Source organism: Mustela erminea, chromosome 3 (genome assembly GCF_009829155.1).
Source record: "Mustela erminea isolate mMusErm1 chromosome 3, mMusErm1.Pri, whole genome shotgun sequence".
Classification (NCBI taxonomy): domain Eukaryota; kingdom Metazoa; phylum Chordata; class Mammalia; order Carnivora; family Mustelidae; genus Mustela; species Mustela erminea.
In genome coordinates, this window is record NC_045616.1 from 3,107,105 (window position 1) to 3,126,727 (window position 19,623).

General features: G+C 40.2%; 1 protein-coding gene across 1 annotated transcript; it reads right to left on the reverse strand.

The window, feature by feature from the left end:
• Nucleotides 1-1,422: 1,422 nt before the first annotated feature.
• On the reverse strand, nucleotides 1,423-3,785 carry LOC116585749 (olfactory receptor 11L1). Its single transcript, XM_032335009.1, has 2 exons — nucleotides 2,825-3,785; nucleotides 1,423-1,559 (listed from the first exon to the last, which is right to left on the reverse strand). The coding sequence occupies exons 1-2, from the start codon at nucleotides 3,783-3,785 to the stop codon at nucleotides 1,423-1,425; spliced, it is 1,098 nt and encodes a 365-aa protein (XP_032190900.1).
• Between the last annotated feature and the right edge of the window lie 15,838 nt (nucleotides 3,786-19,623).

Consider the following 19,623-nt stretch of genomic DNA (forward strand, 5'->3'; position numbering starts at 1 on the left):
AAACATAAACCCACAGGTTAAGTCCTGTGATTAAGTCCACAGGTGAAGACGTCTACAAGTCCTAACTAATTATTTGAATACCCATCAGATTGCAAAGTCCTCTCCCTTCTGTCTCTCACAATAAATAAATGCTTTTCCCTTTGAATGCTGATTTGAGTCACATTTGTCTGAGATCCCTCCCTCTTCAACCCCAGGCTGTCAGTTATCACCTGGATATTTATTCCTCAAGCTTTTGCTCACTACTGGACTCTTACTGGAAGTGTTCAGACTTACTCAGCTGTTAAAATCTTACCTCTTTTGAAACACAATGACACTTCGAATACTGGGCCCAGTTTTATCTCAGGGTTCACTTTTATCTCACTCTTTCAAAGGTGCATTTCTCAGGGTAATTGTTTATATACACACAACTGCTTTCCTTGCAAGCCACTCCCATTCCCATTCCATTCTCTTCCCCCTAGTAGAGTCTGTACAATCACCTTATGAATGCTCTCCCATTTATGTGGTTGCTCCTTCTTAGTTCCCCTCAGCTTCCTCTTCTCTACTAAAAATTTATGTTTTGTAATTCCTGCATGCTATGCTGTTTTCAAATAGGATCTACATGTAAAACAAAACAAAGCAAAAAAAAAAAAAATTCACTTTCAGCCAGGCTACCACTCTAAGCTCCAGATTTATGTTACCCAAATGTCCATTTGAAATAATTTTTTGAAATCTTTCATATGTGGTCACAGAGCCAAATTACCTATCAAGCTTAAAATTAGAAAGAAGCTTTTGGTAAGATAGCAAGTCTGGTTAAACATAAGTTGCTTTCGAGATATTTATCAGAAATGACCATATGAAAGATAGGATATTTGATTATTCATATTATATCCAAAATCTCAGAGAAATGATACTTTCCTTTCTGTCACCAACTTCCTGCCCTATCTCAGATTCTACTGTATCATTTTCCTTTTATTCAATGTTTGAAATGGATGGATCTGATAAAGACTAACAGCAGTCCTCACAGGTCAGATTCTGGAGGAAGAGGAAAACGGGTTGGAAGAAGGAAGGTAAAAAGAATTAAAAACATGTGCCAAAGGGTCAAAGTGCACTTACCCCTAAAGCTCAGGGATTGATGTGGAACATATCACAAATAGACTACTGGACTGCGAAGAGACTACAGACTGACCCCACTGCATGGGCATGAGTGAATGAGTCTAGAATTTTCATGCCTAGCCTTACTATCTGTGAGGCATCATCAAACCTAAAATCTAACCAAGCTCCTATCCCATGTGGGCTACTGCTATGACACCAGCAGGTCTTGCTTTCTGTCACTCCTCTCTCTAAACAGCAGTGAGATTTGCAAATGCAAAATATATCATACCATTTCCTATTTGATGCCCTTTGATAATCCATCATTTGTCTCAGTGTAAAATCCAAAAATCCTTATAGGGCTTTCAATGATCCAAACTCGTCTCCAAACTCATCTTCTTCCTCCATCCCCATGTTCCCCAGGCTTCTTTTCCTGACATTCACACCATGCTCCCTGCCTAGGATACCACCTCCATTCTTCTTCTCCTCATCTGTAAAGTGTAGATTAAAGTACAACATAAACATAGAAATCATTCATAACACTCTATGTTGATTCAGACCTTACTGTTCCATGTAGATAAACCAGCTTATACTCTATTGTTTCACAGCAAACATCACAAATAGTCATAAATCCATTTCTCCTTGGGTAAGACATTTTATATGTATATATGTGTGTGTGTGTGTGTGTGTGTGTGTGTATGCACACACATACATATATACACACATACACATATACACTATATATATAGTGTATATTATATACATTATATATATGCATATATTATATATAATATATGTATAATCTTAAATACTAGAGGCTCCATTCAGACCAAATATCCCTTGGCAGTTTCTTTACCATTGTGTCCCTGGGCAATCAGACTGCAGAAAGAGGACTGCATATAAAGGGCATGGAGATAGTTGTAGAATTTACAAATGAGATAGAAGGCAGGAGTAACAGGGGTCTTCTAAATATTGGTTGAATAAAAGAAAGTTTGACTCCTCTCTTCCCTCCTTCCTCCACTCCCATCTGTTATTATTCCCTTCCCTTTCTTTTCCCCCTCTCTGTTTGCTTTCTTGCCCTTCCTTCCACCTCCTTCCTCCCTCACTTCCTCCCTCCCTTCCTTCCTTCCTCTTTCTTTAGTGTTTCTCTTTCTTCCCTCTCCACCTGTCCCTCTCCCTTCATTTATGCCTCCCTCTCTTTGGCATCTTCCTTCCCTATCCATAAAATAAAAAGCATTACAAAATTAAATTCCTGTATCTAAATTCTTGGCACATCAAAAACCCTTCTTTGTCCTTGTCACTGGAAGTTAATTTAGGTCAGTAATTATTTATATACCTTCATTCATTCCACAGGTATTTAATAGTCACCAATAGCACCAGGAACTGAATCTATAAGGCCAGTCTCCTACCAGTACTTAAAAGTTGTAAAACTTTCTACATGCATGCTTTATGAACTCAGGAGAAAAATATGTAAAATCTGAAAGTAATCTGTGAAATCAACATCCCTCAAATAATACAATTAGATTCTCAGCAGAAGATGAAAGACTCAAAGGGTAAAATTGCCCCCAAAATGGTTTAATAGAGGCTATTTGTCTTCTGAACAGTTGTTGGCAAGGGACCATGATGAAACTCTTTCATTATGGCTTGTGGAATTCCACACAGTGCCAAGGATGACATTTTGGTTTGAAGGCTCTGAACTTGCCACTCACATATTCCCCAAATTAATCCACTGTGTGATATTTTTTAATTACCTAACAGAAACCCCCCTTCACTCTTACTCTATAGATACCACACTTTTTTCTCACGACTTTTCTAACTGCCTCTTTGAATTCTTGGTTCCTCAAACTGTATATAACAGGGTTCAGGAGTGGGGTGACCACAGTGTAGAAAACAGAAATGATCTTGTTGATTTCAGGTGACAGGTGGTCATTGGGGCGAACATACATGGAGATCATGGTCCCATAGTAGATAGTGACAACAGCCAAATGGGAGCCACATGTGGAAAAGGTCTTCATCCGTCCAGATGCTGAAGGGATTCTCAGTATGGTAGATACAATGAAAACATAGGACACAAGTGTAAGAAGAAAGCAAATGCACAGCACTGCAATTGACAGGATGAAAATGACCATCCTGGTGACATACACATTGGAACATGAGAGCTGCATGAGGGGAGGGAGATCACAGAAGAAATGATTGATCTGCTTAGGACCACAGAAATCCAATTTGGAAATCATTAGGCAGGGCAGAAATCCTGTGCCTACACCTGTCAACCAGGAGATTGCCATCAACTTGGTGCAGATCTCAGGACTCATCAGGAAAGAGTAGTGGAGTGGTTTGCAGATGGCCAGGTATCGGTCATAGGCCATCATGGCCAGAAGAAAGCACTCAGTAGCCCCAAAGAACACAAAAAAGTAAAGCTGTGCCATACAGGCAGGGAAGGAGATGGCTTGGCCGTGAGAGAACAGGTTGGCTAGGAGAAGGGGCACAATGGTGGATGTATACCAGATCTCCAGAAATGAGAGGTGTTTGAGAAGTACATACATGGGTGAGTGCAGCCGCTGGTCCTGGCTCACCACTGCAATAATGACAACATTTCCTGTGACTGTGAGAAAATAGATGAATAGGAAGATGGCAAAGAGCAGTGTCTGCCATCCAAGAAGGTTCTGGAATCCTAGCAGCTGAAATTCAGTGACACTGGACACATTTGGGGGCTTCATTGTCTGTGGAAAAGAAAACATTTTGGAAAATCACTATATAAAAGCCATACAAATATTTGTAGCTCTTCATGTTTAGCAGTTCAGAGGTTACTTTTTTAATAGTGGAGATCTTTGAACGCAATTCTTTATAAGGACAAGCTTTTTATAACAACAATTTCATCTTGGTTTTATAAGAAAATATTTAGATATCACAAGCTGGATGTGGATGTTAGGTCTTGGAAAGAACGTCAGCAAATTCCATTTCTTGTGTTCTCTGAAATTTAGAAGTTTCAGATCCAAAGATAAAAACAAAACCAGAAACAACAGGGCAAAACAAAACAAAACAAAAATAACAAAACAAAACAGAAGGAAAGCAAATTTGGAACTAAGAATAACAAAAACAATTTTTTTTAAGCAGGAACAAATGGATGCAATGACTTTCTTTTCTTGCATATGGGTTTTGTCTGATACAGAAGTCAGATATAGCATATATCCTATGACATCTTTGGGAAGCTTGTTCATTCTCCTTTCAAACAATATTTATGGATACCTTGTTCAATCTGTGTGAGTGTGTGTGTGTGTGTGTATGAAGATTTGTGTGAGCTGACCTTTACCTCCATCAGTGTCCTTTCTTGCCCAGTTGGATACCATGCTCTGCCATTGAGCATGTATCCTGTATACATTAAATATGTCACCTTCCCTTTGCTTTCCTTCCATTCATTGCCAAAGCTGGTCCTGGTTAAAAGCAACATCCACCCACCATTCACGAGCTTCCATGCAATTAAAGAGATGAGAGATGACACAAAATATTGTCATTTTAGAATTTATAATCAAGAACTTCAGTGTCTTTAATGCTGTGGAACAATGACTCCACCTTTTTTTCAGCTACTTACTCTTCCATTCTCTTGAGTGCCTAGTTCTTGTATTTTTTTTTCTCTTTTCAAATTTCCAGCACTTCCTTGTGTATCTATATCTTCAGCAAAGGTCCTACTGTTCTGAAGAAAAACCTGAAATCCTGGAGGAACAAGATGGCGGGAAATTAGGAGGAGGCACCTTTTCAACCTATACCCTAAAGTGAGCTGATTACCTACCAAAGAACTCCAATCACCCATGAAATCAGCCTGAGATCAGAATTATACACATCTGGGTCTCTACAGGGGCAGAAGACGCCAGTGGGCAGGTAAATTGGAGTGGGAATGGAGGACTGATATTGGAAGATAAACAAAAGGAGGAGGGAGCCACCAGAGGCGACCAGTTGGAAAGTAATACCCCTAATACAAGCGAGAGTGCCTTGCATCTGGGGACCAGCATTAACTTGGAGGACTCCAAAAGAGCAAAGGATCATTGGGGGGGGGATTGTGGGAATCGGGGTGGCTAGGAACAGGGGCTTAAGTCCCAGGTCCCAGGACAGCCTACCCTGGCACTGAGCCAGAGAGAATGAGCTGCCACCGTGCCCGAGATTGTGTGGGGTCTGGCTCCTGTGAGGGTATGGGAGCCACGCCAGATGGCAGAACACACGAGCCCTGCTACAGAGCCTGAGATGAACTCGCCCCTCATCCTCCCCTGAGAGAGGTGCACAAAAGCCCAGCCTGGTGCTTTAGGACCTGCGCCCCACTCTCAGAGCCTGAGACACACGCATGACCCACAGCCTCCCCTGAGAGAGGTGCGCACAAGCCAGGCACTATTAGATCCAGAAAGACCAGGCACTCCCAGCCCAGGCCCCTGGAGAAATCTGTGTGGGATCACTGCTTGGAACCTCTCTGGCGGTCTGGAGCTGCCCAGACAGCCGCCACTGCCATGGTTTTGGGTACAAGCAGAAGATCCTGCATCCCCAGGGACTACAACTCAGAACCTCTGCCAGCAGCCAAGGGGAAATTTATGTGGGCTCTGCAACACCCACAGAAGAACAGACTGAGGCTTCTCTCTGAGAGGGAGGTCAGGGTACAGTTTGCTTTCCTCTAAACCTACAAAAGCCATCAAAAGTGGTCAAGGTGAGAGGAAAAAAAAAAGTGAACGAACATAAAAACCTCCAGAGAACAAAAGCCTGAAAAAACTGGTTTCCTCAGGGCCCACCCCCTTAGGGGGACCAGAGGACTTACTTCAGGGAACATCATTGAATGAAAACCCATGTGGCAGGCCCCTCCCCCAGAAATTCAACTAGGAAAAAAAAAAAAAGACTACAGAGAACCACCACCACTACTTCATTGAACAACTTTTATTTTTAATTTGTTTCCACTATTCTGGCTCATTTTTTTTAATATAGATAAATTTTTAACCTATTTACGATGACAGTGAGCTGTCCAGTACATCTAATTCCATAATAACCTTCTAACCTGAACTTTTTGATACATTCACCTGTGTTTTTCTTTTACATTTCTATTTTTTGAATTTCTTTTTTTTAATTTTAGTTTAGTTTAGTCTAGTTTATTCCTTTTTTATTTTTATTTTCTAATATTCATATAGAGTTAAACTTCAAAGTAATCCCCTTTACCCAATCAATGCCTCCCCTATAGGTAAACCAATTTTTAATCCCCCTTTATCTTAGGAAAGTTGAGTCCTTTAACAAAGATATCAAGATACATCCAGGAAGAATCAAAACAACCTTCCTCACACACACTGAGAATTTATAACCACTCTCCCAACTTTTTCTTGCACCAGTGTTTCTGAATTTTTCTGTTTGTCCTGATACTATATAAATCTTACACTTGGGGTTCTTTTTGATGAGGTTCTTCCTTTATTTGTGTGTGTATATATATATATATATATATATATATATATATATATATAGTCATATATTTTTATCAATCTTTTTGTTTGTTTGTTTTTATTTGTATACTTCATAAATCATACCTTGGGGCCCATTTGGGCTGAACCTTCTCTTTTATCTTCCCTTTCTATCCTGTCTCTACCTTTCTCTCTTTTCTTTTCTTTTTCTTTTCTTTCTTCTCTCCTTTGGGTGGGGAATCCTGATAGCTCAGAAGTGCTCCACGGTGCACCTTGACTGCACCATGGTTGATATATCAAGCTACATCTATTCAGTCATCTCTCACCAAAATGACTAGGAGGAGGAAGGTCCAATGAAGAAAAATACAGAGGATGGAAATTCTACAACGGAGCTAATGACTATCAACATAGACTCTATGGTGGAAAGAGAATTCAGGGTATTATCCAGGCAATAGCTAGGTTGGAGAAAGCCATAGATGACCAAATGGAATTGATTAGGGCTGAACTGAAAGTGACCAGATGATGTTCACAATGTTAGGGCAGAGCTAAAAGCTACCAGGGATGAGGTTCATAATGCTCTCAATGAGTTCCAATCTAATCTAAATTCTCTCAAAGCTAGGGTAACTGAGACAGAAGATAGAATTAGTGATCTGGAGGACAAACAGATAGAGAGAAAGGATCAGGAGGAAACCTGGAACAAACAGCTTAGAAACCATGAAAACAGTCAATCAGGGAAGTAAATGATGCCATGAAACGTTCTAATGTCGGAATTATTGGAAACCCTGAAGGGGAGGAGAAAGAAAGAAGTCTAGAAGATATAGTGGAAAAAGTTCTTCATGAAAACATTCCGAATCTCATGAATGGAACCAGTGTTTATGTACAAGAGGCCGAACAGTCTCCAACCAATGTAATAGATTCCAAAAAGACATCAAGGTACCTGATAGTCAAACTGATGAATCATAATTGTAGGTATAAACTCTTGAAAGCCACTAGGACGAAGAGGCTCCTTACTTACAGAGGAAAGGCCATCAAAATAACGTCAGATCTGTCCACAGAGACCTGGCAAGCCAGAAAGGGTTGGCAAGATATATTCAGGGCACTAAAAGAGAAGAACATGCAGCCAAGAATACTTTATCCAGCAAGACTGACATTCAAAATGGATGGAGAAATAAAGAGTTTCCAAGACCAGGAAGGCTTAAGAGACTATGAAACCACCAAGCCAACACTGCACAGAATATTAAGGGGGGTCCTATAAAAGAGGAAAAATCCTAAGAATAGTATTGAACAGAAATATAGAGACAATCTACAGAAAGAAAGACTCCAAAGGTAACACGATGTCAGTAAAAACGTATCTATCAATTATCACTCTCAATGTTAATGGCCTAAATTCACCCATAAAATGGCACAGGGTTGCAGATTGGATAAAACAACAGGACCCATCCATATGTTGTCTACAAGAGACCCATTTTGAACCTAAAGATACACCCAGACTGAAAGTGAAGGGATCGAGAAGCATCTTTCATGCCAATGGGCCTCAAAAGAAGGCCTGCATAGCGATTCTCATATCAGATGAATTAGATTTTAAACTAAAGACTGTAGTCAGAGATACAGAAGGACACTACATCATTCTTAAAGGGACTATCCACCAAGATAATCTAACAATTGTAAATATCTATGCCCCCAATATGGTAGCAGCCAATTACATAAGAAAACGGTTAATCAAAAAAAGAAAAAAAAAAGAGTCATATTGATATGAATACACTAATCGTAGGAGATCTTTACATGCCTCTCTCAGAAATAGATCATTGAAGCAGAAAATCAATAAAGAAACAAGAGCATTGAATGACACATTGGACCAGATGGGCCTCATAGATATATACAGAACATTCCACTCTCAAACAACAGAATACTCATTCTTATCAGGTGTACATAGAACTGTCTCAAGAATAGACCATATACTGGGTCACAAATCAGGACTCAACTGATACCAAAAGACTGAGATTATTCCCTGCATATTCTCAGATCACAATGCTTTGAAACTGGAGCTCAATCACAAGGAAAAGTTCTGAAGGAACTCAAAAACCTGGAAGCTAAAGACCACCTTGCTTAGGAATGCTTGGATCAACCAGGAGATCAAAGAAAAACTGAAACAATTCATGGAAACCAATGAGAATGAAGGCACTTCAGTCCAAAACCTATGAGGTACAGCAAAGGCAGTCCTAAGGGGGAAATACATAGCCATCCAAGCCTCCATAAAAAAAATTGAAAAGTCCAGAATACAGCAGCTCTCTCTACACCTTAAAGAACTGGAGAATCAAGAACAAATCAAACCAACTCCATGCATAAGAAAGGAGATTAGAGCTGAGATCAATGACATAGAAACAAGAGATACAGTAGAACGTATCAATGAAACTAGAGGTTGGTTTTTTGAAAGAATCAATAAGACCGATAAACTATTGGCCACATTAATCCAAAAGAAAAGAGAGAAAGCCCAAATTCATAAAATTATGAATGGAAAGGGAGAGATCACAAAACACCAAGGAAGTAGAAACAATCATCAGAAGTTATTATCAACAGTTATATGTCAATAAACTAAGCAACCTAGATGAAATGGATGCATTCCTGGAAAACTATAAACTTCCACATTTGAACCGGGAAAAAATTGGCAACCTGAATAGATCAATATCAAGTAATGAGATTGAAGCAGTGATCAACAACCTCCCAAAAAACAAGAGCCCAGGACCTAATGGATTCCCTGAGGAATCCTACCAAACTTTCAAGGAAGAAATAACACATATTCTCCTGAAGCTGTTTCAAAAAATTGAAGCAGAAAGAAAACTTCCAGAATCTTACTGTGAAGCCAGCATTACCCTGATCCTCAAACCTGGCAAAGACCCCCAAAAAGGAGAATTTCAGACCAATATCCCTGATGAATATGGATGCTAACATTCTCAACAAGATCCTAGCAAACAGGATCCAACAGCACATTAAAAAGATTATCCACCATGACCAAATGGGATTCATTCCTGGGCTAAAAGGATGGTTCAACATTTGCAAATCAATCAATGTGTTAGAACAAATTAATATGAGATGAAGGGAACAGAACCACATGTTTTTCTCAACTGATGCAAAAAAATCATTTGACAAAGTCCAATATTGGCTCCTGATTAAAACGGTTCAAAATACAGGGATAGAGGGAACATTCCTGAACATCATCAAATCTATCTATGAAAGACCCACAGCAAATATCATCCTCAATGGGAAAAAGCTTGCAGCCTTCCTGTTGAGATCAGGAAGACGACAAGGATGCACACTCTCACCACTCTTGTTCAACATAGTATTAGAAGTCCTAGCAACAGCAATCAGACAACAAAGAGAAATAAAAGGTATCCCATTGCCAATGAAGAAGTCAGACTCTCTCTCCTCGCAGATGACATGATTCTTTAGATGGAAAACCCAAAAGACTCCACCCCCAAACTACTAGAACTCATACAGCAATTCAGCAACATGGCAGGATACAAAGTCAATGTAAAGAAATCAGTGGCTTTCTTATACACAAACAATGAAAATACAGAAAGGGAAATTAGAGAATCGATTCCATTTACTATAGCACCAAGAACCATAAGATACTTGGGAATAAACATAACCAAAGAGATAAAGGATCTGTACTTGAGGAACTACAGAACACTCATGAAAGAAATTGAGGAAGACACAAAAAGATGGAAGACCATTCCATGCTCTTGGATCGGAAGAATAAACATTGTTAAAATGTCTATACTGCCTAGAGCAATCTATACTTTTAATGTCATTCCGATCAAAATTCCACCAGTATTTTTCAAAGCGCTGGAACAAATAATCCAAAAATTTGTATGGAATTAGAAGAGACCCCGAATCGCTAAGGAAATTTTGAAAAACAAAAATAAAACAGGGGGCATCACCCTACCTGGTTTCAAGCTTTACTACAAAGCTCTGATCACCAAGACAGCATGGTACTGGCATAAAAACAGACACATAGACCAGTGGAACAGAGTAGAGAGCCCAGATATGGACCCTCAACTCTATGGGCAAATAATCTTCGACAAAGCAGGAAAAAAATACACAGTGGAAAAAAGACAGTCTCTTCAATAAAAGGTGCTGGGAAAACTGGACAGCTATATGTAGAAGAATGAAACTCGACCATTCTCTTACATCGTACACAAAGATAAACTCAAAATGGATAAAAGACCTCAACGTGAGACAGGAATCCATCAGAATCCTAGAGGAGAACATAGGCAGTAATCTCTTCGATATCAGCCAGAGCAACATCTTTCTAAAATGTTTCCAAAGGCAAAGGAAACAAAAGCGAAAATAAACTTTTGGGACTTCATCAAAATCAAAATCTTCTGCACAGCCAAGGAAACAGTCAACAAAACAAAGAGGCAACCCACGGAATGGGAGAAGATATTTGCAAATGACTATACAGACAAAATTGATATCCAGGATCTATAAAGAACTCCTCAAACTCAACACACACAAAACAGGCAGACATATAAAAAAAAATGGGCAGAAGATATGAACAGACACTTCTCCAATGAAGACATACAAATGGCTATCAGACACATGGAAAAATGTTCATCATCACTAGCCCTCAGGAGATTCAAATTAAAACCACATTGAGATATCACCTTACACCAGTTAGAATGGCCAAAATTATCAAGACAGGAAACAACATGTGTTGGAGGGGATGTGGAGAAAGGGGAACCCTCCTCCAGTGTTGGTGGGAATGCAAGTTGGTGCAGCCTCTTTGGAGAACAGTGTGGAGATTCCTCAAGAAATTAAAAATAGAGCTTCTCTATGACCATGCAATTGCACTCCTGGGTATTTACCCCAAAGATACAGATATTGTGGAAAGAAGGGCCATCTGTACCCCAATGTTTATATCAACAATGGCCAAATGGTCGCCATACTGTGGAAAGAACCAAGATGCCCTTCAATGGATGAATGGATAAGGAAGATGTGGTCCAAATACACTATGGAGTATTAAGCCTCCATCAGAAAAGACTAATACCCATCTTTTGTAGCAATATGGATGGGACTGGAAGATATTATGCTGAGTGAAATAAGTCAAGCAGAGAGAGTCAATTATCATATGGTTTCACTTATTTGTGGAGCATAACAAATAGCAGGTAGGACATCGGGAGTTAGAGAGGAGAAGGGAGTTGGGGGAAATTGGAAGGGGAGGTGAACCCTGAGAGACTGTGGACTCTGAAAAACAATCTGAGGTGTTGAAGCAGCTGGAGTTAGGAGGTTGGGCTCACCAGGTGGTGGGTATTACAGAGGGCACGGATTGCATGGAGCTCTGGGTGTGGTGCAAAAATTATGAATACTGTTATGTGTAAAATAAATAAAAGGAAAAAAAGAGCAAAAAGGATATGGTCTTGATGTCATACTATTCTCCAAAACCTACTGCCCTCATCTGTCCACTCCCTTGTACTCCATCCCTTTTTGAAGGTGTTGTCCTTGTCAACTGCCTGCACCCCCCTTGAATCTACTGCAATGTGGTTTTCCCTCGGCATCCACCAAAATAGTAATGCCATATTTCAGTGACGCTTCAAGCATCCCTAGTGGGTTAATCTGTTGTTAGCATGGCTGAGCTGTTTCCACTCTGTTCCTCGGTCTATTCTTATCACTCAGCATGCCCAGCTCTGTGCCCTCTGCATTTAACTCCAGACCTTTCACATTGCATATAATGTTTAACATCTCTCCACGTCCTCCAGCCTGTTAATGTAGGACATCAAGGTTGAATACCTCTTTATATACCCACATTCCCCTTGAGGTCTGACACAGGCTCTGGATTGTAAATGCTATCACCTGGCCCTCAACACCAAAATGTGTTTATCAAGCTTGACGACAAGCCTCATGGAAACAATTTCTCTATTTGAAAGCTGACAAGTCTAATTAGCATCTGGAACTTAACACTAACTAACTAACTAACTAACACTAACTAACATCGTTTTCCTAACCCTTAATCTGTCTCCCACATCTCATCAGTGGTTACTCCATCCTCCCACGTGCTCAGGACAGAACACTTGACTTTGTTTTTCTCACTCTAGTATCTGATTTCTCACCAAAATAACCTGGCTCCACCTGAAAATCCTTGCAGAAAAAGCATCACTTCATCTCACCTGGATTGTTCATCTCCTTTGTGGCCCATCTGCATCCATCTACCCTTGTTCAGTAAATACTCAACAAAGCAGCCCGAATGAAACTTTTAATACAGTGGAAGGAAGGGAGGAAGGGGGGAAGGAAGGAAGGGGGGGAGGGAAGGAAGGAAGGAAGGAAGGAAGGAAAAGGGAAAGGGAGGGTAGGGGAGGAAAGAGACAGAGATAGAAGTGAAGGAAAGTAAAGGAAAGAGGGAGGGAGGAAGGAAGGAAGGAAGGAAAAAAGAAAAGAAAAGAGAAAAGAGGGAAAGAAAGACAAAAAGAGGACAGCATGTGTTTCTCCTCTTCTCTGAGCCCACAGTGGCACACAGCTTAAGGGGTTTACCGAGAGCACACAGTACTGTGGATCATTCCTGATAAGTGAGTAAATCAATGTGGCCAGCCAGCTTATGCCCACATCAGGAACCAACAGTTCTGTTAATTCACTGTGGTTTTAGTTCACTATTTTTGCTGTGTTCTATTCCTTCCTCTTATACTTGAGTGAAATCATTGGGAATATTATCTTCATTTGACCATGAAAAATTCATAAGGGATGAAAACATTATCTTTTTTTTCCAGCATAACAGTATTCATTATTTTTTCACCACACCCAGTGCTCCATGCAATCCGTGCCCTCTATAATACCCACCACCTGGTACCCCAACCTCCCACCCCCCTGCCACTTCAAATCCCTCAGATTGTTTTTCAGAGTCCATAGTCTGAAAAACATTATCTTAATAAAATCTATGCACTTGCTCCCAGTGATACAATACTGGATGTCTCTTACACATACTGAATTATGTGGTATATGATTCCTTAAAGCTTAAGAAAGAAAAATCCAAAGCCTTCCCAGTAAATCAGCCCCCACTTTTCTCCTCCCATCTCCTCTACAATCTCTTTGTCCACTTTTATCCTACCCCATTCTGCTCCCAGCACTCCAGCTCCCTTAGTATTGTTCAAACCATGTAGGTTTTGACTCCTTTTCAATTCAACACAGTCAGTTCCCTGCGAAATTATCTCTGTGTATTTCTAGGGGGCTCATACCCTATGCTGCTCAGATACCTTCTCCATGGTATCTTTTCTGGTTTCTTTATAGCCATTCTGGGAGTTTAGGACTTCAACTCAATGTTCAATGCTAGAAGGACCTTAATTATATTAAGCTAAAAAATAAAACCAAGGGGCACCTGGCTGGCTCAGGGGTTAAATCCTCTGCCTTTGGCTCAGGTCATGATCTCAGGGTCCTGGGATTAAGCCCTGCATCTGGCTTTCTGCTCAGCAGGGAGACTGCTTCCCACCTCTCTCTGCCTGCCTCTCTGCCTACTTGAGATCTCTGCCTGTCAAATAAATAAATAAAATCTAAAACAAAACAAAACAAACAACAACAACAAAAAAGATCAAATCAAAATGAAAACATTGCCTCCTAAAATGCTCAGTTCATGTTAGCATTAAAACCACCAGCGTAACCTCAGATCTAAGTTTGGAGGTTTCTTTGAAATTATATGAAAATAAACATTAAAACTGGTATTGTTGCAATCCTGCCTAGAGTCAACTAAACAGCCTTTGGCTCCTTAAAAATTCTTTCTTGGTTATTTTTCCATTACTACAGATGTGTATACTAAACAATTTAGGCAAGACCATTTACTTAGTTTTCACATGGACAGAACATCAGCAAAGGCTGAAACTACCTTGATAATGAGAAAGAATTTATGGATATCTGTGTAATTTGAGAATTCAATGTCAATAACCAAAGCAAACAACACAACAAAATGTATGTCACTTGACACTAAAGCAAACACCACGTTGATTTCCTTCTGAAAACCTTTGTGGCTGTCTACATGAGCCTCTCCTACCTGTCCTTCTCCCCGAAATGGAGAGCCCTGATGTGTCCCTTGCAGGGTCTCTCTTGCCCTCCTTGATCCCAAATGTGGGCCATGCTTTCCTCATGCAAGTGGAAATTTCCCATCTTCTCTGGTGGGGTTTGACCCTGGATGAAGCCATCTTCTCCTTTTAATAACTGAGTTTCTTGGGGACCTGGCCCTTCTGAGAATCCCAATCCCCAGATATTTTGTCTGTAATTTGTCAGTTGAGTTAGTAAACAATGGAACCAATCTTCCGTGATTCAGCTCTACCCATTGAGGCTTAGATGTCTATAACACATTCAGGATAAGTGAATCTTCACATTCTTTTCTTTCAATTAGGATTGGTCTAAAAAATGTTGAGACAAAAATTGAAGCAAAAAGAGGGTTTTTCTAAAATAGACCAAGCAGGCCATTACTGAATCACCTATCCTGAGAACTGGGTATTAAATAGCTGCTTTTTGTTGAATGGCATTTTGCCATCATATTTTAATTGCAAGTGTAAGTAAATGAAAAACAAAAACAATTTATGATTGAAAATTAATTAATTTATGCAATGAGAGCAATCTGTACCCAAGCTCATTCTAAGTGTGAATCTGTCAATTTATCAAAGAAAATGCAATATCTGAGTTTTCTGAGAGGCTGTTTTAATGTGAGTTTTGGAAGATGAGTTGGAAAAGAAAAGATTCTCATACCATCTGTAATTTAGCAGGATTAAAAACAAAACAAAACAAAAACACATGGAAATTTTTTTAAAAAATTGAAGTGTATGAAAGGTCATCTAATCTGAGGCATTGATATTCACTTTAATACCATTTTTGGAGATAATATGATTGTCAGTATACTTTTCAGTAAACTTGGAAATGGAAAGAAGTAGACAAAAATACCAGTACTTTTATTTTGCTGTGATATGTATAAAGGACTGTTTGGTTTTAACTCAACAACATAATTCCTACTTAATATGCAATAAATTCTAATAAAAATAATTTTTTGTGTAAACTGTGATGAAATAAAATATGCAGCAAATGGCCCCAGTGGTATGTTCCTTAGGATATGTTGACCACTGCAGCATCAGAATCCAGGGTGCTCATAGGTAATAAAGGTTGTTGGAAAAACTTTCCAAGTTACTTGGGTGTGGGATCCATAATACTGTCTCCCAGACTTAGGCACTTGATGTCTTACTTTCCAAACATTTTGTAAGTTATACATACAGGGAGATCCATTTAGGTTACTACTGTATAGGCTATTTTCATAGCTAATTATATAGCCTGGGTCATCTTGGCATTTTTTTGCAGTGACTTTTATGACTACTTTCCACCAATAGGACTTTTCTCATGGTACTAAATTTGGGTGAGCAAAATGAAACACCATCGATAGACTCCACGGTTGTCTTGTGTGAGGTGGACTTTTCACATCTAATCTCAAATCTAGATTTGTAATTTCCACATGTTTCCAGATAAAAAGAAATGAAAGGCATGATACGGTCTTCACATCAGCCACAGCTCTACTCATGTTGGGGGGGGGTATCCAGGCCTACACAGATCATCACTGTGTCAACATTAGGGACAGCCAGCTGGAATGACCAGTATATGTATGTACCCACAACCAGAAAGCATCAGGCTTCACAGGTACACTTGGCTGCATGTTGAGAGCCAACTATGAGACTAGCTTCACTCTAGTATTTAAGCATGTGGTGACCAAAAAAAAAAAAAAAAGTCTCTTCTCTGGCACCAGTAGATAAACACCACCTCTGGGACTGAGCTACATAATGAGGATTAAAACCATATAATGAAATGTATAAATGGCAAACTATGGTGCACATTGGTAGGTTTTGAAGGGTATTAATGACATAAACACTTAGAAGCCTACAAATGTGTACTATATGGAATATATATAGGGTCTCTTCACTGGGTCCTCTTTCTCTCACTACTCCTGGACATCAATTATCTTGGGTGTTCTTCCCAATACCTTTTGTTTCCCATGAGCATCATGGCCTCTGATAGAGCAATATGCAATCTGTAGTAAGGAATGTTCATAGCGGCCATTTGCTCTGAATTTTATTTCATGGGCTGGCAAGAATCCTATTTTTGATTTCTTATTTCAAACATTATAAATTTATTTTTACTAAAATTTATTGCATATTAATTAAGAATTATGTTATTGTACTAAAAAAATCTATTTAGATGTAAGGGGGTAGAGAGATGGGTTGGCCTGGGGATGGTAGAAAGGCAGGCATGATTGCACGGAGCCCTGAGTGTTACAAGCAAACAATGAATCTTGGAACACTGCATCAAACACTAATGATGTACTGTACAGTGACTAACATAATAAAAAATAATAAAATAAAGTAAAATAAGATAAAATAGGTTTAATATTTAAAAGAAGAACAGTTAGTCCCTGCACACAATTGAATGGATGATATCTCCCAAGATCTGTACTTTCTTTTCTTTCTGTCAGGTGCATTGTATGACTGAATAGTGAAGGGTTTGGACCAGAATTTGTTGAGTATGTATTAGATGTCAGGCTCTCCGTGCACAAAAACCCATGTAAGCCTTATAGAGAACCCACTTCCCCCACAAAGACACAGTCACAGGGGCCTAAATCACACACCGGGGTCACCTGAGGGTTATTAGAATGACATAATATCACTTCCCAGGATCAGAGCACATGTGTTTGAATGCACATCTATTTTACCTTCAAATCAACTGTCTTTCACCCTTATGCTCTGCTTTTAGGGCAATTCCACAAATTGTGCAAGCTGTATCAGTGGATTCAAACTCAAGGGACACCAAAGGAAATGAATAAATGTTAGTTGTACTAATGATAGAAGGTCTGGTTTCTTGCTTGGTTATTCAGGAGCTAGCCGGAGAGACAAATGAGTGAAAGACTTACTACACCTGCATGAAAGAGAATTTCCACCTTGGACAAAGGGTGGGGGTCTAAATGGGATGGGGAGTTGGGAAAACCCTCCTTGGGGAACCAGGAAAGATACTGAGTTATAGAAGCTGGGCTAATGGCACAGCATTCATCCAGAAAAATCTGCTTTCCAGAGAAATTTCACCTTAAAATTGTTTCTGGCATTTTAGGTTTTACCCTTAAAAGGGCCAGCTCTGGTATTTAAGGTCGCCTCCTCTGGGAAATTTAATTACTCCATTTCACTTTTAAGATGCTTGCAATAGCATCTGCTTTTGTAAATGGAAAGCAATCTGGACAGGATTTTTTGCTTCTACAAAAGAGGTGGAAAGAGAGGGGAGACAAGATGGCAGGGAAGTAGGAGGAGGCGCCCTTTCAACCTGTACCCTAAAGTGAGCTGATCACCTGCCAAAGAACTCTGATCACCCACGAAATCAGCCTGAGATCAGAATTATACACGTCTGGATCTCTACCTGAACAGAAGACGCCAGTGAGCAGATAAAGCGAAGTGGGAAAGTCGGACTAATATCATAAGATAAACAAAAGGGGGAGGGAGCCACCAGAGGTGACCCATTGGAAAGTATATAACAATACAAGAGTGTCCTGCATCTGGGGACCAACATTAACTTGGGAGTCTGGTAGAAAGCACTCGAAAAGACCAAAGGATAACCGGGGGAAATTGCGAGAATCGGTGTGTTAGGGTCAGGGTCTTAAGTCTGCAAACCCAGGACAGCCACCCAAGCAAAGAGCCAGATAGAGTGCAGCAGAGAAACCAGGTCTTGGTCCCTGAACCACCAGCGCACCTGAGAGCACATGGGGCCCGGCTCCTGTGAGGGGCTGGGAGCCTCGCCAGCCAACAGAAGCTCAGCCTTTCTCACAGAATCCTAGAGGGGAACATAGGCAGTAATCTCTTCGATATCAGCCACAGCAACTTCTTTCAAGATATGTCTCCAAAGGCAAAGGAAACAAAAGTGAAGATGAACTTCTGGGACTTCATCAAAATCAAAATCTTCTGCACAGCCAAGGACACAGTCAAGAAAACAAAGAGTCAACCCACAGAATGGGAGAAGATATTTGCAAATGACAGTACAGACAAAAGGTTGATATCCAGGATCTATAATGAACTCCTCAAACTCAACACACACAAAACAGACACACATATCAAAAAATGGGCAGAAGCTATGGACAGACACTTCTGCAATAAAGACATACAAAGGGCTATCAGACACATGATAAAATGTTCATCATCACTAGCCATCAGGGAGATTAAAATTAAAACCACATTAGGATATCACCTTACACCAGTTAGAATGGCCAAAATTAGCAAAACAGGAAACAACATGTGTTGGAGAGGATGTGGAGAAAGGGGAACCCTCTTCCACTGTTGGTAGGAATGCAAGTTGGTACAACCTCTTTGGAGAACAGTGAAGAGATTCCTCAAGAAATTAAAAATAGAACTTCCCTATGACCCTGCCATTGCACTCCTGGGTATTTACCCCAAAGATACAGATGTAGTGAAATGAAGGGCCATCTGTACCCCAATGTTTATAGCAGCAATGGCCATGGTCACCAAACTGTGGAAAGAACCAAGATGCCCTTCAACTGATGAATGGATAAGGAAGATGTGGTCCAAATACACTACGGAGCATTATGCCTCCATCAGAAAGGACGAATACCCAACTTTTGTAGCAACATGGACGGGACTGGAAGAGATTATGCTGAGTGAAATAAGTCAAACAGAGAGAGTCAATTATCATATGGTTTCACTTATTTGTGGAGCATAACAAAAAGCATGGAGGACATGGGGAGTTAGAGAGAAGGGGGTTTGTGTAAATTGGAAGGGGAGGTGAATCATGAGAGACTATGGACTCTGAAAAATAATCTGAAGGTTTTGAAGTGGCGGGGGGCGGTGGGAGGTTGGGGTACAAGGTGGTGGGTATTATAGAGGGCACGGATTGCATGGAGCACTGGGTGTGGTGAAAAAATAATGATACTGTTATGCTAAAAATAAATGGAAAAAAAAAAAAGAAGCACAGCCTTTTTGCAGTCCCCACGCGAGGGCCCTGCCCTGCCATCAGAGTCTGAGTCACATCTCCCGCCCTTCCCTGAGAGGTGCGCACAGGCACCATCCCAGTGCTCTCAGACCTGGAAAGATCAGGCAATCCAAGCTCGGGCCAGTGGGAAAAT

Bases quoted from the DNA above. Each gene is read 5' to 3' on its own strand.
- LOC116585749 (XM_032335009.1), bottom strand. From the start codon at position 3,785: ATGAAGCCCCCAAATGTGTCCAGTGTCACTGAATTTCAGCTGCTAGGA. The intron at 1,560-2,824 runs GTTAGGTAATTA...TACACTTTACAG, and splicing joins AAGAGTGAAGGGGGGTTTCT to ATGAGGAGAAGAAGAATGGA.